The sequence below is a fragment of the Orbicella faveolata genome, unplaced genomic scaffold, assembly GCF_042242905.1.
Source record: "Orbicella faveolata isolate gen_17 unplaced genomic scaffold, um_ofav_v1 contig_34, whole genome shotgun sequence".
In the NCBI taxonomy this organism is placed as follows: Eukaryota; Metazoa; Cnidaria; class Anthozoa; order Scleractinia; family Merulinidae; genus Orbicella; species Orbicella faveolata.
Genome location: NW_028301563.1, coordinates 3694765 through 3722500, shown reverse-complemented (window position 1 = coordinate 3722500; position 27736 = coordinate 3694765). Strand labels below are relative to the sequence as shown.

The 27736-nt window shown below is 40.6% G+C and overlaps 2 protein-coding genes across 4 annotated transcripts in view; both read right to left on the bottom strand.

The window, feature by feature from the left end:
* Nucleotides 1–7829, bottom strand: part of LOC110068112 (gamma-1-syntrophin-like) — a 24642-nt gene extending 16813 nt beyond the window's left edge. Inside the window, exons 1-4 of one of the 2 annotated variants that reach the window (XM_089299077.1) lie at nucleotides 7684–7829; nucleotides 3594–3737; nucleotides 1062–1112; nucleotides 644–700 (exon numbers count right to left, since the gene is read on the bottom strand). In XM_089299077.1, the coding sequence (XP_089155203.1) occupies nucleotides 644–700; nucleotides 1062–1112; nucleotides 3594–3710 (225 nt within the window). In that variant the 5' untranslated portion in view covers nucleotides 3711–3737; nucleotides 7684–7829. Of the gene's footprint in view, nucleotides 1–643; nucleotides 701–1061; nucleotides 1113–3593; nucleotides 3738–3872; nucleotides 4105–7683 lie in introns of those variants that run through there. The other variant, XM_089299076.1, reaches the window with a different exon arrangement.
* Nucleotides 7830–9038: 1209 nt separating this feature from the next.
* Nucleotides 9039–27096, bottom strand: LOC110068041 (TPR and ankyrin repeat-containing protein 1-like). Of its 2 annotated transcripts, none has more exons than XM_089270748.1 (11): nucleotides 26607–27096; nucleotides 24476–24769; nucleotides 23234–23473; nucleotides 22403–22648; nucleotides 21716–21869; nucleotides 20939–21331; nucleotides 19838–20051; nucleotides 16238–19163; nucleotides 15150–15770; nucleotides 11457–14742; nucleotides 9039–10670 (listed from the first exon to the last, which is right to left on the bottom strand). In XM_089270748.1, exons 2-11 carry the CDS (start codon nucleotides 24758–24760, stop codon nucleotides 10546–10548), a joined length of 8490 nt encoding a protein of 2829 aa, XP_089126874.1. In that variant the 5' UTR covers nucleotides 24761–24769; nucleotides 26607–27096; the 3' UTR covers nucleotides 9039–10545. The 2 variants fall into 2 exon arrangements, with proteins under 2 accessions (XP_089126874.1, XP_089126873.1); XM_089270747.1 differs by having other exon boundaries at nucleotides 26617–27096.
* Between the last annotated feature and the right edge of the window lie 640 nt (nucleotides 27097–27736).

The following is a 27736-nucleotide window of genomic DNA, read 5'->3' as shown; positions in this document are numbered from 1 at the left end:
TGAGCAATCTGTATAGCAAGAAGTTTCTAGTGATGAATATTCTAGATATCAACAGTTGATGTAACACTCACCCTAAGTAGCATACAAATGTTTGTATGGCAGAGAGTTATATTTTAACCATTTTATTTGTCTCTTTGATTATTGTGACTCAGTTGACAGTACTAGTTTTGGCCAGTGCCACATTCTAAGTGGTTCCTGGTTTACCCTTCTCCATGGGGTAGATTACAAAATACTCAGGAGAATTGAACCAACCTCATTTGTTTATTGTCTCTACAGATGTGACAGCAACAGTTTAAACCTTAGTCTGCACTCTTTCAAAGTCAGAGGTTGGTGCTATATATCTTATTTTATATATTTCTATCATTAATCCACAAGAATTTCCGAGTTGCTTATTACCTAAGCTGTTTCAAAATGAGTCCTGGTGACAACCCTTCATACGGAAATGAGCTTGATTTGCAAGACAATGAACTACAAGAAAAACTCATTTCAAATATGAAGGTTGTGCACCAAGACTTGTTTAGAAAAAAAGGTAAGAGCAACTGGAAAATGACTTGTTCAATAATTTAAAAATTTCCACAGTTACAAACATAGTCAAAATCAGTGACAGCACAACATAAAACAGACATGGAGTGACACAGCTTACCCCTGAAGGAGGAGCAGGCTTCTTTTGAGTTGGGGATGAAGCTTCATCACTTGTGCTCTAGAAATTCAAACTCAGCTTAGTATTTGGAGCCAAAACAAAGTATTATACATACAATTGAAACACTGAGTATAGAAGTGCCACACCCCTTCAGAACTTTAAGGGAAAACAGAATGTGAACACTGTTTTGAATTTGTTATTTTCATTCACACAGTTTATAAAATACATAATTATTTCATGACTTCAAATGCTATGAGTACATCATAATGGTAGTCAGAAGTAACATTATTGGCAGCTACAGACACTGTTAACTGCACAACAACTTGCTAATCACATGATGTGCTGTTACTAAGTGGAAGGGGTACTTCAGAAGGAAGGTCATATTGATCATATCACTGTCCTGTACATCTTTAGGTCTTACCCCTGATGGAGACTTCCTCCATGTTGGGGAATCAAGTTTGCCATTTGTGCTCTGAAAGAAAATAAAGAAAGACAAAAGTCTGACAAATCAAGCGATAACAGGATACATTTACATACAGGAAAAAAGGTAAAAGGTTGTACAATACAATAGCAAGCTTTTTGCAGTCTTAGGATTACAATTAATGAAAAACATTTTGTTTTGTTTTTCAATTCCATATCCAGTGATCTTGGGTAATGATCAGTAATGAAACAGAGAGTTTAGGAATAAAAATTTATCAGCTAATCTAAACAAAAAAAAAATTAGAAATAAAGTCACAAAATGGCGCACAAGATTTTTATGTGATTACTGCACATTCTCAGAATTCAACTCTCTGTTACACAGAGTAAACATTTTGTATTTCGTCTTCTTTGAAAGGTGAAGGTAACAGACAAGTAATACTGTTCAACACTGTTCAAACCACTCATCTACCTTCTTTTATTTGTCTCAGATAGCATCGCACATTACCACATAATGCACCATATATAATGGATACAAGATGGCAGACTTGGGATTGAATATTGATCATAAAGTTGAAAAATATCTAATTTCTAATAACGTGACAGCAGTATCATAATAGGTAACAAACTTTGAGTCCTGTGAGTTTTTCAGCATAGGTAACGACAATCACATGGTCAGGGCAGGAAAAAACCCAGGTCTGATGGCCCAGGGCAAGTAAATTTTGCTCTTGGGCAAATGAAAATAGAAGTTCAGTGGCCGGGCGGACAAGTGAAATTAGCCTCAGTAGTCTTACGAGTCTGAATGAAAATGTTGATAAATGATAATTCCAGTCAGAAACTATAATTTCAAAACTTAGGACTGGAAGATTAGTCAACCATTAGGTTGAAAGCATGGATTAGTTAGGAATCCAAGCATACTTTGTTCGCGTTTGTCCTCTGATTTCCATACTGGCCACCATGTCGGCAAGTAATATTGAAGTGGGGGCAAATGAAAACTGAAATTTACTGGCCCACTGGGCAAGTGGATTTCAAACTTTTTTCCCGCCCTGATGGTATCAGATGATCGTCACCATGAAATCCCAAGGCTTCATTCTTTAAAGCCAGGGGCCTCATACTTGGCCATTTTGATATTTTCAATAAGCTCTTTCCATTTCTGGCATTCTTTAAGATATAGCCCACAATTTTTTGAAAAGTAGGTCACATGATGGCAAAGGGCTATTTTGTTCGACAATTTTATTGACAGGTTGTGGATGACTTGGTCCACCTGTGACCATTTAAAAGACTCAACCATAAAATACAATGCACCATGAGTATTAAGAAAGAGATTAGCGAACACTCAGTAACACCTTGAAATATTGTGAATTTAGAAACAATATAATTTCAGATAGCCAAACTTTTAAAATGACTGCTTGCACTGTACAGCTGCTATATTTTTTTAATTTACATGATTGTGAATAACTTGTGATCAGTGTCGCTCACCCATGATAATCACATACAACAGTAGAGAATTTTAATCTTTAAGATATGAAAATTAAAATTCCTCCTAGTCACATTAATGTGACACAATGAGTTAATTTATTATTTCTAAATATCTGTAAATATAAAAAATCTTCAGCTTACTTCATTGTACATCCATCCACATTAGCTTATTATGAGCTATATTTGGCTTTAAGTTTACAATGAACCCTGTACACAACTTCAAGGATTATTAAAAATAACATTCCGTGACGAAATATTTTTTTAAACATCTCTGCGGATAGACAAAGAGAGATAATAACTGAACATGCATGGCTAATGGCTTTTATCTCCACAGTAAGAATAAATAAAATTTCATACATGTGCAGATTTCATCGGTTGCAAACGAATTATAACCTGTTGCCGTTATATTTGAGATGTTAAACAAATATTCACGACTTGAGTTAACAAAATAATGTTCCAAACAATCAGATGTACGCAGCCCTCATTATTTCACAATATCAGTTAAGCCCAGAGCAATAAAATGCGACCTTTGGAGGGCTTTCTTGAACAAGCAAAATTATTTGCCAAGATATATTTGCCCGACAGGCAAGCAGAAGAAAAAAATAGTCTAAGAATTGGGTATTTCACGCTGGTTATAAACCAATTTGTAACAAAGAGCAAAGGAATACAAAGAAAGCAATCACAATCACTTGTTTGTGTGTCCTTCTAGAAAATTTTCGCACAAGACCGCACGGCCGCGCGCGCACCCGACAAAAATTGAATGAGGCAAACAGCACCTCCTCGGAAAACCTGTGACTGAATTCTTTATTCATTCCCTTTTCCTGCTTGATTAAAAATGAATGCAGAGCAAAGGAAAATAAAAAATCGAACAGCTCTGAGACACAAATGATTTTAAAATTGAGTCAGATGAGACCTCCGTTGCATGCATGGCAGATCACACTTTGACCTTAGCTGAATGAAATCATGTTGTGAAAAATTTAAAGCGAATTCAGGAGAACTGTCTGGTTCATCTCTAGAGAAGTATCAGGAAAGTATAAAATAAGCTCTACTGACGTACCTCTGGCTGGTTGATTGGAGAGGACGAAGGAGATACTCTTCCCTCCTTCTGAATTGTCAAGGCATCACGAGACAGCTTCACACGAACCTTCTGAAGTTCTGCTCGGTTGATTTGCATCGAAATACAGCCTGTTTTCAGGAAACTCTGAAAGAAAAACAGAAATCACAAGTTTAGGGTTTATTTAGCGTTACCTTTACTCAGTAATAGTTTATGACTAAAGAATAATTAATCTCCTCTTGGACGAGTACACTGAGTCCCAAACAGCATTGAATTACCTACCTCCGCCATTTTTCAATGGTTTCGCCGCGTTCTGTCGCCGCGAGTGCCGCTCAAGGTGATGTCATTCACAAATCAACCATATAAACCACGAATAAAGCAATTTTAGCGAGACAAAAAGAGTTCGTAAAGTGGCTTTTAAACTTGCAAATTTCTTAATGTCCTACAGCGCTTAAACAACCGGTATCGAAGAGGATCAAAGGAAATCCAATGTTATGATTTCAGATATTGCGGGCGCAAGCATCCGATGTTTGCATGTGCATATCAGCTAGTACTACTATTGACATTATTACTGCAAAATGAATCTGAAAGTCCTTGTCTAAACATTCTAAGATAAGTAAAAGTATTTTATTCTTTCCGAAAAAAAACATCTGTCTACTTTCAAGCATTCAAAGCATCACAAGATCGCTACCAAGTTCTCTCCACTGTTTTTCCTTTACTTCTCCTATTCCGATTGGGAGGGAGGGTGTGGTTTTAATCAAAGCATTTCGCAGACGGAGATGATCGGGTACTTAATTTGTGATGGTAAGTTAAGAAATAATTTAGAAGTCACTGCTGCTCAAAACTTATTTTAATAAATCACCAATTTTCAAATACACTTCCGTTCGAATTCGTAGGGAAAAGTTGCGTTCTTCCGTACAAATCTTTCCTATTCTTTGGAATACATTGTGTATTCAAACTGCCAGAAAATCTCATCCTTGGGGTGTGGTGCCTAAATAATAGATGTTCTGCATTCTTTCCATAGCCTGGGTTTATCCGCCCCTGCCCTACAAAAAATCGGGGAGAGGGATTTTTCTTTTTAAGGGGATTTTTTTGGGGGAGCGGGCGGATGTACGGTGTACATAGTACACAGGTTATCTTTCATTAATTTCTGATTATCTTCTTTACATTTGACATGATTAATGAGACATTTCTCACTGATTGATGTATACTTGGAGCGATCCTCTTTGCTTCAGTCGCCCAGAAATACTTTTGGCATGACACTTAGCCAGTTCGCGGGTATATTTTCCCTATTTATCTCTGCAAATAACAAGGGACTAAACAGAGGTCAGCCGCAAACCTGGGAGACTCCAAAACGAGAGCTATTGCGTATTAAACTCACAATTACTCATGATAGTTCATTCTTCAGGAAGGCTTTTGGATGAAACAGTGGAAGTCTGCGTCAAAATAGTATACTGCAGGGAGTAAGCCTGCCTTCACTCCAGGGCTCTTCACCTCCCTACCCAAGTCTATTCAGAACCGCCACTGTCAGAGAGAGGACCCGTGAAACGCCCGGGAACTACTGTATGAGTGATCAACATGCTAATTCCTCCAGCGACATTACTTCAGATTCAAGACTACAGGTCATAAGAATAGAGCGAGTGATCAGGCACAAGCGAAAGTTTATTGTTTGTCAGTATAAACTAACTCACCCGACTAGAACGAGCTAGGAGATGCATGGAGACATGTGCTTCTAACATCACTCACTACTTGACTTTTAAAACGACAATTCCTAATTAGATTACGGGAAGTTGTAAAGAGGCTTTACAACTCGCTTTGAAACAAAATATTCCAAGAGATAATCCAGCGGTAATATAACAGGATTTGGCCTAACTCCTTTAATACTGTGAGCACGTGTGTCGCAGATCAGTTAAAGCTCATTATTGCGTGAATCTGCCCGGTGGCATGCAAACTACACTTAGATCTAGAGTAACTATACAGTTTGTTAATAAATCTGTCATTTTAAGTTTATTACAAGCTAACAATGCCATTCTTTTAGCCCGAATGCTATTTTGTGTCAAGAGCAAGATCAAAGATCATTTTTAATGAAAAAGTGAAAGCTGATTAAAAATTCAACTCATGTTCAATACACATTGACCACAACCTCGGCGAGCATTTTTAAATTCCTGCCATGCAGCCATTATTACCTACCGTAGATTAAGGGGCGTCTCTCTAGCAAAGCATCGACAATCTATTGCGCTTGTTGCATGTAAGATCACGAACTCCAATAAACTTCCCGCAAGTATGACAACAAAGCACGGGCTCTGCCCCGAAAGATAACATGGATGAAACGAAAAGCCACCAATCGGATAACCCAACAAACAATTCAAGTCAGCGTGAATTCTCTCTCAGTAGAATGAGCTTTTAGTTTGTTTTGACAGAAAAACCCCGCTTAGGGAAGCCATTTCGCTTGTTCGTTTCGATGTCGGACGCAAGCTACCGCTGTGTAACTCTGATATCACGACACTTGTACAATCATAACATGAACACACACTGTACTTTAAACAAGGAATCGGCCATTTGCCTGGAGTAGTAACTTTTCCCGCTTTTTCGAAAGGTAAAAAATAAAGCATATATTCCTAAGCAGATTTGACGTAGCAAAATTCAAATCAGCATTTTTTGCCGATAGGGAAGTAGATTACAGATATAGTTAAGAATTGATAGCTGCTCGGCTGAGAGGAATGCAATCCAACAAAAATTGGGAACGAAGCTGTACCTGGAGCTCAAAGACTGACAGCATATTTACTTTTGAGCGCAGAAAACGCCTGAACAAAAAACTGAGTTTGACCGCTCGCTTGTGTAGTGCACTCCACTCAGTCATTCGTATTATGATTTCAAACAATCAGAAGGTGTGATATCCATTACAATGGCTATATTTTGGCTAACAATTAAATTAGCGATTGTTATGTACGAAAAGCAATTTAGCATTGAACTATACAGGAAAAAACCTAATTTGGTTGTGTACCGTAATTAGCTTCTTTGATATTGCACAGATAACAGAAAGTGGCTATGTGACAGTGGAAATGAACGTTGATAATTCTGTCATCAAAATAATAAAGATAATAATAATTAGGAGACGAAAAAAAATAAAAGCAGGAATAAGAACAAAACAATTATTGGAAATATAGCACGACATACATTATATATTCGACAACATTGTAAAAAAGTGGAGAAATAATACCAAAAAACGATATAAATCCGATGGCGCTAAATGCGCTTTTTGAATTATCGCACCGGAAACGCGCGAAAATCAGCGATATGTTACAAGAGAACGGCTTTTTGTTATATATAGCAGTCGTTTTCTGCGGTTTAAGCTTAATCCGCTTTATTTCCAGAATAAAACCATATTATAACTCGTTTATCACACCAGCTTAGAAGACTGCGCATATGATATGCGACAAATGCAGTGGCGTTAGTTTTTACAGAGATCTACGTCAGTTAATATGGAGTGTTTCTTTGCGCATTTTACATGACGCATTTCAGTCGGCAAGAATATACCTTGCGGTAAGAAACTCCATGGCAGTGTTAGACCAAAGGTCAGACGATTGAATAGTCCACTGATGCCGTTCCATTTTGTCTCTGAATACGCTACGTGATTTGCAATAACAGTCATGTCACTGTGATGATAACTCACGGATATCTTCTGCTCACAGGTCACGGTGCGCGAAACCACAATCACAGACAAATATGAACGGTTAACAGTCAAAACCGCACAAATCCCGTATTTTGATAGAAAGTGCCGTTTATATTTTAATGACAGCCTTTGTGAAATTTTTTTAATCGATATAAATGCCGGAAGGTCATACGCGCTCTTGGGATAATATATTTAGATGCTTTTCTCCTGATCAATGAATCCATCATGGCTTTACACGCAAGAAAACATATCCTTAACAATGCTCGACTTAATACGCGATCTATCTATCGTAAACACTCGGAAAAGAAAGAGATTTGAAGGACGGTGAAAGTGAATATGGATTCAGTTTGCTTACGTACGTACCCTATAAGTCAACCGATTAGAGGCTTGTCATGACAGTCAAACAAAGCCAGCGCTTACCTTTTTGTGTAATAAGTATTCAGAGATTAGCCTTGATCCTAAAATGCCGGAAACCTCGAACCAAACTACGAAAAGGTCTAGTAATTGACAAGGAACATCTTCTTCTCAATTCCAGATACTCTCATTAGCCGTATAAATGTCGTGACAAGTAATATAATATAATATTGACATTCCAGGCTAAATTATTTCCCCTAAAGAAGAATTTAGGGTCAATACTATCAATATACACTAAAGTGTGTTTGAAAAGCTCAATATAGTCAAAATGGTATGAAAAACCTTCGTGGGGCCAACATTTCAATTTAAAAGAACATTCGCGTAGAACTTTTCATCATTTGGAGTTACTCTTTGACGTTAAAAAAAGAAGCAGTAGTTTCTACACTGAAATATGTGATGAAGTTTTGGCACTTGTATCACGCTGGGTGTGGAAATATGCCACATGGAACCTGGGACATGCGCCAGTGTTGGAGAAATCATGCGCTGACAACACGCACAAAAAATCATTTTCCTCTTTTTTCTCCTAATAAATACAAAAAGGACCGGGAGTCCCTTTTTCTTTGTTCTCTTTTTTCTTTAATACATCCCCCAAACACTTGTGTCTGGGTTATTAGCGGGGACGGCACATACAGTTAGTGTCGGTTCTGTTGACCTCCGATGCAGAGGTGCTCTCTTTTATTTTCAGTTACTTTCTTTTCTACCCCTTTCCGTGGTTTATATATATTAGATAAGATGCTGTTTCCATGACTACTAAACGATTGTCAGTGTCTTGCATCATGAGACTAGTGTAGTAATGCTAACAACCTAAGCAAGAAATAGTCTTGATGGGGTTTATATATATTCACATATCATGTGACAGTTAAAATATATAAATTGAAATTATTTTATGTAAATGTTAGAATATGTGATATTCACATATTGAGAACATGGCGTAATTTTTGTCGTTCTATAGATTGAAAGAATCACATAATATGTGTTTGTCTGATCGCCGGTCTTGATGAAGTACCAAATTCTCAGAACTAAAATTAAAATAAATTAATGACAACCAGTGTGGAGAATTGGCGTTTCACGGTTATTGTAGTTAACCTCATTAGAAAGGGTTGCGTAAACACAGTGGAGAAAAATTTAAAATCGGTGGTGGGCGTTTTGAAGCCACGAGCACGGAGTTAATTTGGATTTGCAACCGAACAGTAAATACTGTGATAACAGGCTTTTGGGCCGCTTAAGTCAGTGTTATCCTTGTTAAAACGATCCAGAGGGAAACACGCTTGCAGCGGAGTTTGTCAGACTCCTAGAGGCCTAGGTTTCGGGATCTGTTACAGCAAAACAATCCAACGCGAAGACAGAGAAGACGCAGTTACTTGGGTCCAACAGTAGAGTTTAATCCACTAACGTACTCAGAACGTAATCAAAGAATATTTTACAACGCAGGATTATTTAAGCCGAAACATAATTCGAAGCGATCACTTAAGGCTACTAAACAGTCATAACTAAACGTTATGTCATACATTTCAGATGGCTCGATTAGTTAACGGAATTCATTTACAAGATTAATAACTTTCAAAAACAATACAGGTAGATAACAGTTTAACAAAAGACTATTGCAGGTAGAAATTACAGTTCAATTCTAACTACAGTTATGATCTTACACAAAACAGCAGGTGTTTGTTACGGCTAATGAACTGGAATAGTAACCTCTAACTTAGAAAAGCAAAACGAACTAAAACTAATCTATCTACGTTGGATTTCAATCTGATTTTCCGATAGCGAAAGCAAATATCTAAAACATACTATATTATCTGATTTTCTCTCCTCACAATACTATCCACAATCGTGTACAATTAGCTATGCCACGATGTTCCGGAGAATGAACGTTTTTCATTTCTTTAACAAAACAACAGCGCGTAACATCAAGCTGTTTACAAACCATGAAGGGTGCGGTAGTAAGTATAGATAGCTGCATTTATAATTACTAACACGACAAGGCAGTTAAACTATTCACACCAAGTCCAGATAATAAATGAAAATAGAATAACATTATTGCGAAAGATTAAAATATACATTTCGATGTTTGTACTGTAAGAACAAGAATCGACTTTAAGCAACGTTTCTTAGTGAAAACTAATTGATTCAGTTTTTCTAAGTTTGAACACCAGTTAATATTGTTACTTATGAAGTGAAGTGCAGTTCCGATGACTTCGCCAGCTCGTTTCTATTAATAGCTTTACAATGCGACTACTCGAACCGGTGCACTTAGAAGAAAACCAACCAATCAAAACGTAAACTGAGCACAATGGACTGGTAGCTTCTCGAGACGGCAAGTAACGGTCTGTTTGACGTGAAAACATATACACTATCAACTCCTCTGCGTTATATACACTCTAAGAGATTCAGTCCTTGACGGCGAATTATCATATTTATACATCTCGCTCGAAAAATTTAGCTAGCAAACTCATTTTACGAAAACTAGAATGAAACCGTTGAAAAGCGAGCAAAATTTAGGATCGAAACTAACCAATCAAACTGAAATGGCTAAGTTTCCTGAGAGGTTCGCAACACTTCGCACTTTGTTGGGTTTAAAATATTGTTATGACTATTGTTCGTATTTTTCAATGCTATTGTTTTATTTGAGAAAAAGATTGGTATCCTTTGTTCGGTAGTAACGTTCTGATAGGTTAACTCTTTTCCAAGTGGCCCGGTTTGAGAAATCGCACTGGAACTGTGCCAGAGATTCTAAGCTAAACTGCCTAAACACGAAGATTAACAATAACGTTCACGAACCCTTCAATCGAATCTGCAACAAACTGTGCAAAATATCAGGTTTCGCTCAGTTGTTATTTCTTCAAGGCACAAGTTGAATTCTAGTCCTCATATCCATTTCTTCTTTTTTAATCCTGGGACGTGAGCGCATTCACCATCTTTGATATCTCCTTCATTTTCCAAGTCCCCAAAAAATGATTGGGCTCCAGTGGACGATTGACTACTGCTTGGATCTGTCGAAAAAGGTAAAAGGTTAAGTCTGCACACAAGCCAAGCGGCCCATCAGGCCAATGCTTATCCTGGTTTCTGTAGTATGAAGCTACCAGGAATATTTCTAATCCCCCCTGAATGAGATGCTAGTCCATCGCAGGGTTACCCCCAGCATTAAATTCGGCGGTACCCATTTATACAGCCGGGTGGAGAGGGTCACTGTGAGAGTAAAGTGTCTTGCCCAAGAACACAACACAATGTCCCCGGCCAGGGCTCGAACCCGGACCGCTCGACCGGAGTCGAGCGCAATAACCATGAGGCCACCGCGCCTCCACGGATCTCTCGAAAACAAACAAACAAACTACCTAATCGAGCAGGACACACGGGCAGTAAATCAAGTGACCTGACTCGTTCGAACTTGTGAAAAGCATAAACTTTAATCAACTAATGTAAAATTTAAAAATAAGCATATTTTTGCCCATCTGTTTTGTGTTGAGATTTTTCGTTGTTGAATCATTACACCGTTGAACTCTACAAAATTATCACAGTTTGTACGCCACTGATTTTAACCCCGTGCAGAAACTTGCCAAATAATTTGCAAAGACCTTTCAACCAATACATAGCCTACGAACCAAATTCTAGTTAGGCCCAAGTACGTGTCAATTAATGGTAAAGAAAGTGAGAAGGCGTCAAAGAAGTTGCCATATAAGAACTAGCCTGCAGAACAGCCGCGTTTCGCTCTCTGCCTGGCTAATCCGCCTGTTCTGCAGGCTATATATAAGAACACCCTACAGCGACTTCGCACTAACCTGATTCTCGAGAGCTTGTTAGTTGAATTTCGTCTGCACAAGTTTTCATGGCCTCTCTTAAGGACATGATGGCTTTCTTGAACGATTCCAAATCTGCCCAATTACGCTCTTGTTGAATTCTGGCAGTTACTTCAGTAATGGTATAAGCAGCTCTGTTGACTTCATCCACCTTGGTACTTAACAGAGTCAAAGACTTCCCTTGATGCTCCGCCATTCTCAGAAGATTGCCAGCCTCGATAAGTAGATTGTTTAGCGTACCTTGGTATGGAAGGAGCTCTTCTCGGAATAGCTTCTTATAGGCCTCAAAATGGTCCACTTTCTTCCAATGAGGACCATCCTTCGCAAGGTGACGAGCGCGGCTCCAGAAGAGGTGAGGACTCATTTCGTTTGACTGTTCTACAAAGCCACTGGCACCAGCATCGTTGTCCTCGAATTGCCTCCTCTCGCTTTCTAACGAGTGTTGAGAGTTTTCACTTTGGTCTGGGCCAAAACTCACGTTGCAAATACCACAACCAGATTGATCAACTCTAAAGGGTCTGAAGTAGATATCGACGGGATCTTCGATGACTTCCTGTTCAGAGGGAAATTCATCTGCTCTCGCTTCTTCCGCTGTAATCTCTTCTTCCCAGGACTCTGTTTGAAGGGCCTCCTCTCTTTCTATGGCCTCGAGCCTTTCATTTCTGGTGTGATCCACGTCCCCGCTGGGCTGCTCTTCCTCTAACTGTGCGCCAAACTCGGCCGTCAAACTATCTTCCACATCTCCTGACTTCAACACTTCTTCAGTTGGAAGATCGTCCGTTTTCTGGGCCACTTTCTCCAACACATCAGTGTAGAAGGTAGTAGGATAGTTCCTGGGGTTCACTTTGTCCCACCAAAGTCGCTGGTGGACGTTTTCCCAATGAACATTGGATAGAATCTCTTGTCTTTCTTGCAGCAGATCCTGAAGAATGATAACAATGTCGTGAATTCCTTTGGCCTGCCTAACCCGCTTTAGACATCTTTCAATCCTTTCTGGAAGAATGGCATCACTGGACAACTCAGTGTTCGCTAGGTTTTGAAGGAGCCTGCCCTCGCAGTCAGGTGGAACTGACTGACCGCAGTTACAGAGAAGGGTGAGGATGAAAATTACAGCACGCTCTGTCTCGCCAGATTCAATGCAAGAATTGTTTAAGACTCCCTTTAACAAGTTGAAATGCGACGAATATCCTCCCAGCATAAGTGACACCAAATCGCGCAGAAACTTCTCTACTTCACGAATGGTGAATGGATGACTTTGGTGCTTCAAAGCTGCCTGTTGAATTCCAATATGCTCTCTAGTGGTGTAGTTGAGTGTGCTCCAAAATGAGATCACCGACGAGTAACTAGCAGGAAGACAAACGCGATAGCGAGACTTCCGAGACTGTTGCAGACGAGCGAACAGAGCTAGGTGGGCACAAGCAACGTATTCGAGGATGTCAAGACAGTTTCTAGGTGACGGGAAAGGAAGTTGTTTTCCTGGGTTTGCTGTCATCGTTAGAAAGCGGCGAACAGCATTGTGTCCAGCCTTAAGAATGTCGCCATCAACATGCATATAAATCTTGGAATCTTCCCACCACTGGGAAAACAAGGTGAGCTGTGTTCCCCCTTGTTCTACAGCAATACCCACAGATTTTGGAATAACCGGTTTTTTGGTGTGGATGCCGCAGTTTTTTCTAAATGTCTCCACTGCACCACTGATCCACTTCTTGATTTTCGATGGTGATCCGATTAGCTGAAGAATCTGTGAAACAGCGAGAAATGAATCGGCACTTGAAAGGATTTCGTCCCTGGTCATACTCTTATTCCACAACATTTCGGCAAACTTAAATAGGCGTCTCTTGTGAAATTCACGCTTCTCATCTCGCAAATGACGGATGCAAGATTGCAAGCGAACACTGGATGATTGGCCATTTGCAGGAAAAAAGAATGCTAGAAGTTTTCTGCATGATGCAGAGGTATCCGATGGAAACAGGTCGTCGAAGCTTCCTAATTGCCTCTGGAATATCCTAGCATTCTGGTTGCCAAATTTCTTCGCCGTTCTGTGAAAATCGTTAGCTTGAGCGTCAAGCCAGATTTCATCCAAAATTGCTCTGAAACGTTGATCGTTGCTATCCTGAGATGGAAGTTTGTGTCGGTACTGGCAACTCTCAACTTTGCAAGGAAGGCCGACCAAAAATTGTTCACAAGTCTCGTTTGTGACAAACGTGTTGTCCAGAAACCCGCGAACCTGTTGGATTAGTTTGGCGACTCTGTGAAAGAGGACTTCAGCGATACGTTCACGAGCTTCATAGAGATCCACCTCCCATTTGGTGCCGGGAACAGGACGCTTCTGTATTCCTTGGGTAATGGAAAGGAAACGATCACCTTCTTTGCGTCTAACAACTCTCTTTGATGGATCTCCTTCCATGTAAAGTCCAAAGTGTTCCTCGCATCGCTCGATTTGTTTCTGTGTCATTACGTCCAGATTAGTCCCATTCAGTGTTTCAATCAGTTGCAGAACGGATTCCACCATTTTGACTGTAATCCACGTGTCCGCGCCAGGAACACCGAGTTCATCGTCTGCGAGGTTCCACAGCAGTTCAACACATTCAAGCTCGCCACAGGTGTTTTGGAATTTGCGGAAAATCTTCACAGCCTCCTCCACTTTCCTACGATCCCCAGACAGTCTGGCTTGCTGTAAAAGAACTTCACCAAAACTGTTCATCCGGTCTGCATCCTTGTAGAGCTTCTTAGCTTCTTCTAGCCGTTCAATTCGCTCCTCCCTTGATTTATCTGGTGAGCTACGAACATAAGCGGAAATACAATCAGCTGCAAGACTCGAGTCACCAGAACTTTGAGCGTATTCAGCCGCAACAAGAAATGATCCGTTTTCTTTCATTATCTTCGCAGCCTCAACTCCTCTTCCCTCCTTCAGTAACTCCCTTGCAGCGTCGTCGACCAAGTTACGCTTTTTCAAAAACTCGACTCTTACTTCCACAGAGTGAATAAACTGGAGTGAATTCTTCATTTCTTTCAGGTTACCCGCTTTGGAATGGAGTTCGGCGGAGGCCAAGTACAATTCTTGAAGAGTTCTCCTTGGTGCAAGGGTCTGTTGTCGATTGACTTGTGGCAGTCTGTTAAACTGCTTCACGACATCAATGGCCTTGTGGTATAGATTTCCACGAACAAGGATCTCAACAGCCTCTTCGTAGTCTCCAAGTTTCTCCAGGCACTGACTTGCTTCTAAAACTTTACCCCCTCTTTCAAACCACCTTGCAGCAGTCTTGTCCTATAAAAACAGAGATGTCATTACTGAACTGATTAATTCGATCAATATCGATGCATTCCAATACAACAATATAGCACGTGCTTGTTATATACTACTAATTTCATCAGGAAACTTAGGTGAAAAAACTTAATTAGCGAACGCGTATATTTGGACAATAGATTATAACTTTCAGTCGCCGAATTAAGTGAAAGAGCAGCAAACTAATAAAAGAGAAAGACGTATGTTGGCTACAATAGCAAAAACTAGTACTATTACATGAAAACGTAAGATTAAAACGGCGTGTGTAACCCTAACCCTAAATCTTGAACATTTTCGCATCTTCACCGTATAGTTATATACAATTACCCATCCTTCATTCTAGATATCGACTTCGATTAATCACAACAAGAGAACTGCTCGACGTTTACCTCCCCGAGTTTCTGAAGAAGGCTTGCGTACAAGGTACGTTCCCGAGCATTAAAGAGGCAGACCCTAGCTTCTTGAATCATGTTGCACTGCAGAAACTGATCGGCTGCTCGGAGAAATTCATCCTTCAATCGTCGTGGTTCAGTGTGAAGACTTCGAGCATGGTCGGCTTGTACGTACGCTTTACACCTTTGGCTCATTTCTACATTACCAGAAATCGTGAAGCACTTTTCTGCAACTTTCCAGAGCTTCTTGCTGTAGAAGAAAGTCCCTTGCTTTTCCCATTCCTCCACAGAAGACTCCTTGGAGAACATATTTTCCAAAGACCGTGCACCATCGGAGCTTTTCTCGGTTCCCGCTTGTAGTGTGACCACATCTGCCAAGCCGAGCTGCTCAAAGTACTCAAACACTGGCCGACGATTTTCTTCATTTTCGTCAAAGAACCAAACCTTTGCACGGGCTCGAGTCACAGCTGTGTAAAGCTGTTTCAATTCAGAGTTTAGGATCTTGTGCTTGTCAGGATTGAAACTCAATGGACGCGACTTAACTTTAGCTTTGTCGACACTCTCACAATCTAACACTTCCAAGAGATACTGTGTAACAATCCTCCATTCAGTATGAGCCTAGCAAGGAATAAGTTCAAGTATACAATCACGATTCGTTTCTTATCAATAAGAGCTGCATTTACAACTAATTCAATGGTGTAGTCTAACGTTCAATGAGTCGAGTTAGTGCCCTTTATTACAGGTTCCAGTTCTTTTAGTCGTCGTCAAAGTAAACAAGTGCATGTTAGGATTATGTATCTTAAGTTCTTTGCCGTAGTGCTTACTGCTCCAACAGATGTCCCGCAAGGGATTTAAAATGTAATTAAATTACTAAGCCTTTCAATTTCCAGTTTGATCAATGTATAAAGTTGCCTTAAAATACCAATATGTTGTCGACGGTCGCATCAATATATATGTCTTAATGTCCCATCAAATTCTTAGATCTAGCATTGAAAAATGTGATTGACAATTTTATACTAGGAATGACTATTTCAAGCTTGGAAACGAGAGCACCACTAGTGATGCCCATCTCGGCAGCACCTCACCTGTGAATCTTTGAAGAAGTTGTACACAAGGACGTCATCAAACTCCAATCCTTTCGCCTCGTAGATGGTCAACACCAGAGCGTGGCTGAGCTCCTCGGGAAGCCTTTCTCTCGCTTCGTTTGATGCGACAAGGATGACTTGATGGGCGCCAAACTCAATGGTGGTTGTCTTCCTCTTATTTCCGCGAAGAATTATCGCTAGATCCGATTGACTGCAGGACCCAAGGAGCACCGGCTTGGGGCCATCCAACTGACCTTGATCTTTAGCCAACTTGTCAAACGACTCTGGGAAATATTCCTGCAGTAAGCTAACAACACTGGAAGCCAAATTAAGAATTCCACTGTGTGATCGGTAGTTGTATATCAGGGGCATTATCTGTGGAACCAAGACTTCTGCTTGTAATCCTACAGCCTTGTAGCTCTCCTTCAAGTAGAAGAAGAGGGAACGAAGATCTTCAAATCTGAATGAGATGCCTCGCATGACGCTCTGTGCTGTGTCACCTGTGAGGAAGACGCCATTAGGATCACGGCAACAGCGTATGAGCAGCACCAACTCTGCCTGAGTGAAGTCTTGAGTTTCGTCCACGTACAAATTGTGAATTGACCAGTCAGGGACTCTGCATTGCCTCAATCGGTGGTACAAATGGAACACGAGATCGTTTTCATCAAACATGTTGGAAGACCTCTTGACCCGCTCGTAAGATACAAACAGTTTGTAAATTGCTTCTCTGTCAGCTGTGAAGTTGGGTGCCCTCTTTTGACCAATCTTTTGATAACTTCCCAGGCTGAGGTGACCGTTCTTTGTGTGCAAAGCTTCGTATGAGCCCTTTATAAAAGACCGTATCTCCATCCAGACCAAAGAGGGATGAAAGTCGACACGTTTCTTCTTCTTACACATTTTAGACCACAACAGGTTTTCAAAAGTAGAGTAGCTCACAAAGACCATTGATCGCCTCTGTTCACAAGTTGAGACGTCACCTTCTGTGGTTTGATCTTCGTCCTCCTCATCTGTGTCATCTTCAGCGTCTTCGTCTTCTGCATCGTCGTCGTCTTCGATGATAGGAATAGTGGACAACTGATTGTCCTCTTCACCCCAGTCTTGTACCCTGGTCTCCAGGCTTCCATCTTCGTTGCGGGGAAAGAAGTAAGGTTCAGGCAGAGAAGAATCTAAGATAACATACAGGTCACGTGCATTTAAAAAAAGTGGCCAGCCTGTGGCAGAGTCGTCAACTTCCTGCAGCTTCAAGGGGGCTTTGTCTTGTTTACTTGCATGCTTAATAAATGAGCACCCTTGGCTCAAGGCGTTAAAATTCTTTTGAATTTCTTGGCAGAGGACACCGTTTTTGGTTACAAACAACTGGTGGAGGTGCTCCAGGGATTCCTCAGATTCAGAACCTGTTTCGACTGATGTAGGTGGATCCGCAGGACAACTGGTTGCTGCCTCACAGTCATCGCCTTGCGTTCTTCCGCTTTCAGCACTACTCTGTGTTTCATCCGATTGCTGGCTTTTCCCGCAAGCAAAGTCTCCTACCTCAAAGCTCGATGATTCAGAATCCGAGTTGTCTTTGGGAAGAAACACTATCCTTTTGGAAAGCAATGGTCCACTGTCTACAGCATTCCTCCAGTAGTTGATGAAATCTTTCCACAGGCGATAAAGGATACATGTCGTCTTTCCAGTGCCACTCCGCCCAATCAAAATGATGGAGCTCCGGGGAGAGGGTTCAAAATTGATGATGTCATGCTCCTCTTCTGTCACTCGAAATGGAAAGTCGATCTCTACACTGCATGACTGTTGTTTCAGTATTGTCTGAATCATGGCTGTGGAAAGGTGGTAGAACTTCAGAACTTGATACTCGTTGTCGTGATAGCTCGCAGGAGGAAAGAAAGTCACTTGGTCATCGTTTGCTTCATCGGTAACCGTTTCGTCTTCCTGTACCTCAGATGCTGACGAAAAAGTAGGTACACTGGTTTGAGTCTGCTTGACATAGAGATTTGGACCTTGGTTTTCAGAAGCATCAACCCTTGGAAGTCCCCTCAACTCTTTCTTGAGAATACAGCCCTGGCCACGGGTGAACGAGGTAACTATATTTTCTATCGAGTGCTGGACTTTGTCATGATCAAACACGATATCCCATATTCGGATAATTTCCGAGTAGATGGTAGTCTTACTTTCAGTATCTTCGTCCGAATAACGGGGAGAAAAGGCAACTGCACATTCCCAGATGATTCTTGCAGCGTCTGTCAATCTTGTTTCATAAAGAAGCATGCCACGGCTCTTTGGCAGACCTTCGAGTCTTTTACAGAGATGCACTGTCCAGTTGTTCCGGCCTTGAGCAAGACTTCTCACCTTCTCTACAAACCGTTTTTTCTTCCACGGCTCTAAGCGCTTATCATGTAAAACTTTCCACACTTCTGCGGTGCACTCCACTTCCCACGGCAAACCCTCAAAAGCTCCTTCGACGCATACCCATGACGTAACAGAAATAGCAGCAACGTTGTCTTCGTTGCTATGACCTGCATTTTCTTCATTTTCTTGAGCTATCCCACTAGCCTCCTCCACCACATCATTTTGCTTTCGATCATGATGAAGATCAGGTTTTTCTGTTTTCACGGACGCTTTTCTTGTTTTTTCATGTGAAGCCGTCTTCTTAAACCAAGCACGGACATCTAACTTCTTTATGAGTGACCGGATACGTTCAGAGACAACGGACAAAGGCTCTTTTCTTGAATTAGCTGATTTTGAAGGTGAAGGGCTTTCACTGCTGCTTGAGGAAGGAGTGGTCTTTGATTGTTCTGGTGGAGTCTTATCTCCGTGGGCCTCCGTGTCCAATTTGGTTTTAATTTCTTGCTTTGCAGTGTCCTGATCACATGATTTCGCATTGTTATAGCTTTCCTCCGCCGAGCTTAGTAGGTTTCTTCTGTTATCCCTGAGAAATTGAAGGGAAAAGATGGTAGTGTGATAAGACTGAAGTGTTTTATTCTCTTTGAGTGAAAAGAATGTCAGTGTTACTACATTAAGGCAGTCTTTTCGTTCATGTTGAATTCGCTTATCAGTTCTCCCTGCTAGACTATAAGTCATAGAGGGAATGGTTATGACACCTGACAAAATTTATTGCAGTATGTTTTTGTTGGCTATTTTGGAGGTTGACCCTGCACAAAACCTGGCAATATACAAAAGGTGGTTACGTGTGCTCATACAACTAAACAATAGTAGCATTGCGATTATGAAATTCATGCATAGTCTATGAGCATAAAACCGAAAGATGTGTACGGTCATGGACCTTCCAACATAAATCTTAGACTGCTTGTTTGTTTCTTTGATGTTTTCCGTGCTTCTTAGCCATTCCCTTTCCTACCTATGGCTAGAAATCAAAATGATATTGCAAAGTCAAAAGTACATATTGCGGACTTAGGTTTAATTACATAGCCTCTGATTCATGAACGTTGGTTTTCACTTCAATTAACACCATTAAATACTACCTTTATTCCTAACCTGCGATCAGGCGTTCTCATCTTTTCCCACTGCCACGAAAAAATAAGAACGGCTGGCCGGTTACCTCAAAGAATTCCACAATTTCGGAAGAATCTATATCATATTCACCTTAAATTAGAAACAATGTCGATGGGTGTTTTCATTTGGTTGTTAGTGATTGATGGATTTGCTCCTGCTTTGAGAAGAATGATCATGGCTTCCTGCTTCTTTGAATCTATCTTTCCCCGACATAGGAAATGTAGAAGAGTGTTCCCATCCTTGTCCTGCAAATCGATTGGGTATCTTTTGCTGTCGAGGAAGAACTGAAAGATCCCAAAGTTTCCTGTACAAGAGTATAAAAACACGAAAATGTTGTCATCATTATGCTCTAGTTTTAATACTTTCATTGAAATTGTAATGGTTTCTTTAGCAAGAGTGAGTACAAAGAAAGATTGATTATTATTGATATTGATACCATATCCAATTTGTCAGTTCATGCTTACCGGTGACGTTTGCTGTTCCATGTTCCTAAGAATTGTGGGATGGCGTAAACACAAGACAAAATGTTGCCTTGTCAACTTAGCCGCTCTCATTTGTTAGAATTTGATTCCCCCTCCATCTACCTTTTCCGGGTTTTTTGCTTCATCTCCCACCCCCTCCCCCCTCCAACAATCCAAACTTTAGCCTGCCTCTCACGTCCTCGGAGAAGCACCTAATAAACGAATGCTACGCAGACACGCGGTGCTTTGCATTATGCCAAACCGACCGGTCAGAGATCAGTGGGAATACCCGAGGAAAATGGAACGACATTTTCTCATTAAACTGAGCCAACCAATAGGAATTGCCCTTGCTATTTTTAGTTCCTTTTCCGAATTCCCTAATCAGAGCGAAGAGCCGGTTTGTCAAAAATGGAACAGCGAATTTCGATCGGAATATTCTGACCGAAATAAGTGGACCACCTTCAGAGGTGATCCCGAATATTCCGGTCGGAAAAAACCGAAACGGACCTTTCCATTTGAATTCCAACCGAAATTAGCGGAATCTTTGGCATAATGGAAAGCACCCACCAATTTGATTTGCGCTGGAGTTCTTGAACAGGAAGTTATCAAAGGATGTGACAAAGGATATATTCATTAAGTTAGTTAACATCTTATTCTTAATTATGAATTTCGCTTCTGAAAACTATGAATCACAATCTCCATTAATTCGTTGAAGGATGTCACTTCTCACCTTTTTTGAGGCCAATTCGGAGTGAAGCATGAAAGGGATTCTCTCCGCCTCGCTGCACCAAATCACTCTCGTCAGCTCCATGCTGTAGAAGAATCACTGCCAAGTCCAACTTGTCCATCTCTAGGCACACTGACAGCGGCGACTTACTGCTTTTTGGGAGACCCTTCGCATGCGCGTTTTGTTGCAGGAGAATTCTTACTAGTTTCTCGCGGTTTATCACTTCAGATGCCAACACCAAGTCTAGTGGAACACAAGAAGCATCGCATTCTGCCGCCCAACCGTCACAGAAGAGCACGGACAGATTCTGAACGGCTTGCTTGGCTACAGACTCGCTGATTAACATCTGTACGAAACATTTGGGGACAGGGCATCCAGCTTTGAAGATTTCAAAAGCTGTACAAGAAAAGAATACTAAATATGTCACATATCAAACAAGAGAGACTGTGTTTTACCACAATTCCAAACATCGAGAAGAGAGTTAAAAATAAGACGCGTAGCGGAGTATTTTTGACGAACTTCGAGGACATCAGGGTATCAACCGGAAAGTTATAATTTCTGAACATATTTTGGTCAACATTGCAACGTTTTATTTTGTTTTGGTTAGAATATGACGGCAGCAAATTAAGACAGCATTTACACGTTAACAGGGCCTCCAGTTGAGCGAAAGTAAATTCTATGGTGGCACAAGCACTGCCAGGTAGGAGGGTCACAGATATTTTAATCAAAGGGTCGTCTTTCAACCAGAAAGTTGAAAAAATGAACCAATGGACACCTTACCTTTCTGTGATATTGCTGATGTGAAAAACTGGACAAACTCCTTATATTGGTCCTCTTGTTTATCTGTCAAGATTTCCTGTGCGTTTTTAAATGCTGCTAATGCGTCAACATATTGATGGGCCCGGAGACAACATTTCCATAACAGCTTGTAGCCCTGGTAATAAAGAAGTTTTTTATACCTAATCAGGGTATGTTTTTGGTACGCTTCAGCGGCACATCAAGCGAGTTTCTTTGGTCGAGCAATGATTCGTATTTTGGTTCGACTACGTCTCGTCAAAATACCCATGGCGAGACCAAATGAGCCTGACATGCTACCGAAGCGTACAAAAAAGGTATGATTGGTATTTATTGTATCCAAATTCGACCAAGTGACCATGACAGTGTCGCCAAATCAGGTCAGTGACTTGATCTTACAGGATATCTGGACAGTAGACACGGCTTCTCATTGGCTAATAGCAAATTTGGGTACGGTAAACTAAGGTCTTATGCAACTTCAAATCTAGCAGACAAATTGATATAATATTTTCATTTAAGCTTTAAGTCTTTTCTAGTCTTCAAGTCCTTCAATAGTGATTGTCATACAATTCATAATTTACATAACTGGGCATTATCAGGTTACATGCAGATGTACTAAGCACTTCTTAAATGAAAATATATAATAATATTAATTTGTTTCACTTTTCTCACCTTGACAGACGTGGGGCAGAGCTCAACATAAGTGTTAGCATCTTTGATTGCTTGAGCTAACTGAGTTGATTCACTGGCAGTCAAGATGGCTGTGGCTCTAGAATAACTGATGTTGGCCTTCAATTTACTACTGTCATTGCCCGGTAAAAACGTTTGAGCTAGAGTGAAGCACTCGATAGACATCTTTGCAAAAGCTTTAAATGACATAAGCTTTTTTCCACAATCCATCCAAATGTTCACTATCTCCTGAGGAAAAATTGTAAGACTCTGTTAGTTGTTTTATACAAACAAAACAAAAATAACTTTTTGCTGAGCAAAATGATGGTGCCACTAAGCTTATGGAAGATGTGATAGCAGACACTGTATCAAGCACCCCAAGTTAGAGCACTGACTGGGGTGACTGTGTTGTGCTGCAGAGCAAGACACTCACTGAGTGTCTCTGTTCCTCTAGGAGTATATAATTGGGCGGAGGGGTGTGAATCTGTTGCAGAAACATGGCAGTGTGGGGGTTAACCTTTTATGCGCTAGGTCTCATAATGGGGTGGGGAGGGGGGTGGGGAGGGGGGTGGGGCAGAATGACATTGTTGTTGTGTTGTCCTTTCGCTCTATTATACCAATAATAAACAATTACATTCCATCATATTCATTGCCTATTTATACATTTTGATATCCACCATTTACGTTTTCCAGTTATTTCATAAGGATTACGACTGCTATTTTGAGCAATCTTTTTCCTCCCCTTAATTCACTGTAAATATTACATAAGGTTCTACCATTAAACCTTGGCAGGATGGTTTCAAATTACATTCATTCATTCAAAGTAATACTTGCCTGTGATTCACAAACTTTCATTTCAAATGCTACAATTAAAAGTTCAGCGGCTTTCTTTTGGAAGGTTTGTCCAGCCTTAACGCACGATGCCAACATAATTGACAAGTGGTAACTTCTGTTGAGTACATCATGTGGTGGAATAAAGTGGCCGGCGATTTCATAACCAATGATTGTGTTATGTTTATCTCCACATAATCTGTCCCACTTATCCGCAAGTGATGTCCAGTGACACACATTTTCCTACACAAACAGGAATAAATTATCAAGATAGTAATCAACCTGGCATGACATTTCTGATAGGATGCTTGCATGTCCTGTGAATTCTATATCAGCTCATTGATCACCTGCTACAGTCCCAAGGGGGACTCCCACACAGAAAGGTCGGGACTGCTTGTTGTCTCACTCAGGGTTAATCAAATCTCACTTAGGGTGTTCCTGATGAAAAGCCACTAGTGTAAGCTGCCAACATATATTTTGGGTGCACTCGCTAAAAAATAAGACACACTCTTTTTCCAATTTTAGGCTTGATTTGCACAGCTCTGTCTAGTCAGGTCTAATAGTGCAGGTTCCCTTCCTGAACAGCAGCTGGTAATGGAATCTATTCCGTTTAAGTGGTATCTTTCAGGGGTCAAAAAAAGCTTGAGCCACGCCTGATGCTGGGGCTAACTCTCTTAATGCTGGGGGTAACTCTGGGATGGACTAGCACCCCATCCAGAGGAGATTAGAAATACTCTTAGTTGCTTCATGCTACAGAAACCAGGTAAGCTTCGGCCTGATGGGCCACTTGGCTCATATGCAGATTTTACCTACCTTCCAAATGCGCTCAAAAAGGGAATCTTAAAGGAGGATTCCAAACTCAGGATGGGCACTTTCTTGCTGTTAAATAGGTGGGATATGAACGCAGAACAGATTTCCAATCCTTTACACTTAAACCACCTCAATGTACAACAAAAAAGAATGGTGTACTGTAAACTTAATGAACAGACTCTCTTTTGCTCTGAAATCCACTGAGATTAGAGGGCAAAAACTGACTGAGGGAGTGGGATATACTTGTCTTCGACACCAGTGTTACTCATGAGTAGTAGTATGTCACACACTCTTGCTCAGGTTTTTGTATTCTTGTCCCAAAATTTTAATTTGGAGTGAAAAAGAGACGGCTTGCAGTTTCCATTCAGTGAGGCTTCCCTGGCCTTAATGCCCTAGATCTGCTACTACTAGTGACAATTGAGTAATGTCACTTACCTCAGAGAATTCATGGCAGTTGTCAGATATGCAGAGTTGTATTAGTTTTAAGGCATGTTGAGGTCTGTTGATGTGCCACAATGCTTCTGCTAGTCCTCTGCGGAGTTTGCCAAGGACGCACAAAGTTTCATTATACTGATCACCTTCAACAATTTTCAACTTAAATTCTATCCGAGAGATCAGCTCTTGAAAACCGTCAATGGCTTCCCAATAAAACCCTTTTGCAAGGCAACCAAAAGCATCATTTAGGAGATTATCTGACCTGTGGTATTGAAAACCAGCCATGTTCACAACCTTCAAGGACAAATAAATCAGGAAAAAAATCACTGATTAATTAATTAACGATTTTTCTTTGTCTGTCCTTTAGAACAAAGCTAGTCTTATTAAGACCAAGTTTCTGCCCCACCTTAAAACTGCTGTTTTGATACGGCCACCTTGTTACCTAAAGGACGCTTTCTTTTGGAACTTAGCTTAGAAGAGTTCAGTCAGAAACAAAACACAATACCCTTGGGGTTTCACATACTTTAATATAGCCCATATAAGGGAGTACTCCCTGTGGACTTAATGAACTCCTATCACCTCTCAGTATTTGGATGATGGATATGACCTGTGATTAAATAGGTCCTGATTTCCAAAGTAAACCATGAGTAAAATATGGTAAATGCTAGTTGGCTGCAAGTCACAGGAATACTAAATAGTGACACTTGTGGCCTTAAATTTATTTGCCCTATATAACAATGTTAAAAAATCCTGGCCTGAAGTTTAAGATACAGTTGAACCCTCTCCACAGCAGCCACTTTGGGGACAGAGGAAAGTGGTCATTGTTGATAGATGGTTGTTATAGGGAGGAAGGGTTACAATGAGACACCTGTTTTTTAGGGTGTGTAACATATTTTCTTTAATATTAATAATGCTTATTTCAGCATGTAAATATGTAACACAGTCAAAATATATCAATAAAACATAAACCAAACCAAAAAAGAGATCAGCTAAGCAACTGGTGAAGAGGTGAAGTGATGGCCATTGTAAGGTAGGTAAACTCTGCATATAAGCCAAGTGGCCCATCAGGCTGGGGCTTATCTCCGGTTCCAGTACCATAAAGCAACTAGAAGTATTTCTACTCCTCTCTGACGGGGATGCTAGTCCTGATTGCAGGGTTACCTGCCGCATTAAATTCACCAGTACCCATTTATACACCTGGGTGGAAAGATGTGCTATGAGAGTGAAGTGTATCCCCCACCAAGGCTTGAACCTGGAGCGCTTGATCCAGAAGCGAGCGTACTACATGTATATAAACCAATGAGGCCACTGTGCCTCCTCCATTGTGGAGAGGTTAAAATAAGAGAGAATATATGGACTGCATGCCAAAACAAAAAAGTGGCCTTGGTAAAGAGGTGGCCGTTGTGGAGGTTCGACTGTATGAGTCATCAAATATACCATCAGCCAGTCATAGCTCAATCATAGCCAACACTGGTGCCTTGTCTTCTCTAACAAAGGCACCACCATCATAGCCCTCACACTCTATTAGACCAATTTCGATATATTAAAATTCTGCCTAAAACAACAGACCTCAGCACGAGGCTCTGGGGAATAACTACAGAGTTTGTGGAGTTTATTCCCTAGAGCCTCGTGCTGAGGTCTGTTGTGTTTTTGAGGCTGAAATATCCAAATTGGTCTAATAGACTCTAATAAGCAAGCTTATACACAATACTGAACAAATGCTAGAAGTGATCTATGAAGTGTGCCCGTCTGTAATGTATAAACAATCAAACACTGCACTACTATAAAGTAGGGACTGAGGATGAATATAAGAAACGACATAAACATTGCTTTCGTTAACACAGTACACAGAGCTGGAACTGTAAGCTTGAATAAAGGCAATTAAAAAACTTTTGTTTAACGTAGAAGAAACGATTTTACAAAGTTCTGTTCGGCACGACAGCCAAAATCTGGAATATCATTAGGGCTAACTAATAAGGAGCTTCAAAGGCAGTTGGTTGTTTACATCTGATAGTTGTTTATATCTGAGGCTACAATAATAGCTCCAGAGATCGGTCGCCATATTTTTACTTATTTAAAATATCTGTAATACAACAGTACAACTAAAGCAGCTTCTCACCAAAACATTTACCTTTACTCACCGAGGAATCACTGCGAGGTCCATTTGAAGCAAGTAGACTCGGCTAGCACGTGCGTTTTCGAAAATTTTCCGATATCAAATTGCGACGTGAAGAGTTTCACCTGCCATTAATCATTAACTCAGACTGACTCGTTTCTTTGTGGCATTGTTCTACTGCTCTTTCCTCCGGATCAACCAAAATTTCCACCTAACCAGCTGGCGTATGGAATCGTCATAAATGTCCCAAATGTTCCAAATTTGTAAAAGGATTAGTAATCTTCCCCAGCGGTAAGACTTTGCCACGTCTGCATCAGCATGTTTCTAAGAAATACGATCATTGGCTGGTTTCCTGGCTGGGTTCCAAGAAAACCAGGAAACGGAGTAGATGTTAAACTATTTAGACAAAATATGAGCGGAATGTGAAAACCATCCAAGGACAAGAAACCGACAAAAATTAAAGGGATGAAGGTTTTACTTCGTCCCTCCCCAACTAAGGGACGGGCCATTAATTTTTTTTTTGAGGGGGAGGGGGGTTTAGACTGCGAGCCTTTTTTCTTTTGGTCGGAAATCAGTGGGGAAGAACGCATTCTCGTCCCCAGTGCTACTCGTCTTAAAATGTCGTTGCTTTTCACTACTGACATTGACATTCAATGTTGCCTGCAACTCCTAAATAAACAAGGTCTCCTTAACCTTACAATGGTAGTCAGTTTTGCCGGACGACAAAATGTCAAAATGGTCCCATTTGATGCTGTGACCAGTTGTTTTAACGTGATCAGCAACAGCAGAAGAGTGATCACGTTTCGAAAGGACCTTGAAATGTTCCGTTTTCCGGTCGTGAAGTCTTCCTTTCGTTTTCCCACTGTAAAAATAATTGCAGTTCCAGCAACTAGCTTTATAAATGACTTTGGAAAATTGTGATCGGTTGAGACGGTCCTTGTATGGGAAGAAGGATTTGGTGCGCCAGGTGTTTTGAAAGATAACTTTGACATCAACAAAAGTGTAGGAACGATTTACACAAGATCTTAGACGCTTAGTAATATGATTGCTATGGAAACCTATATAAGGTAATAAAATAATGACATCTTCTTTGGGGGCTGTCACTGTGGATTCATTTGGCTTGTTCTTGTTCTTGTTCAGGACAT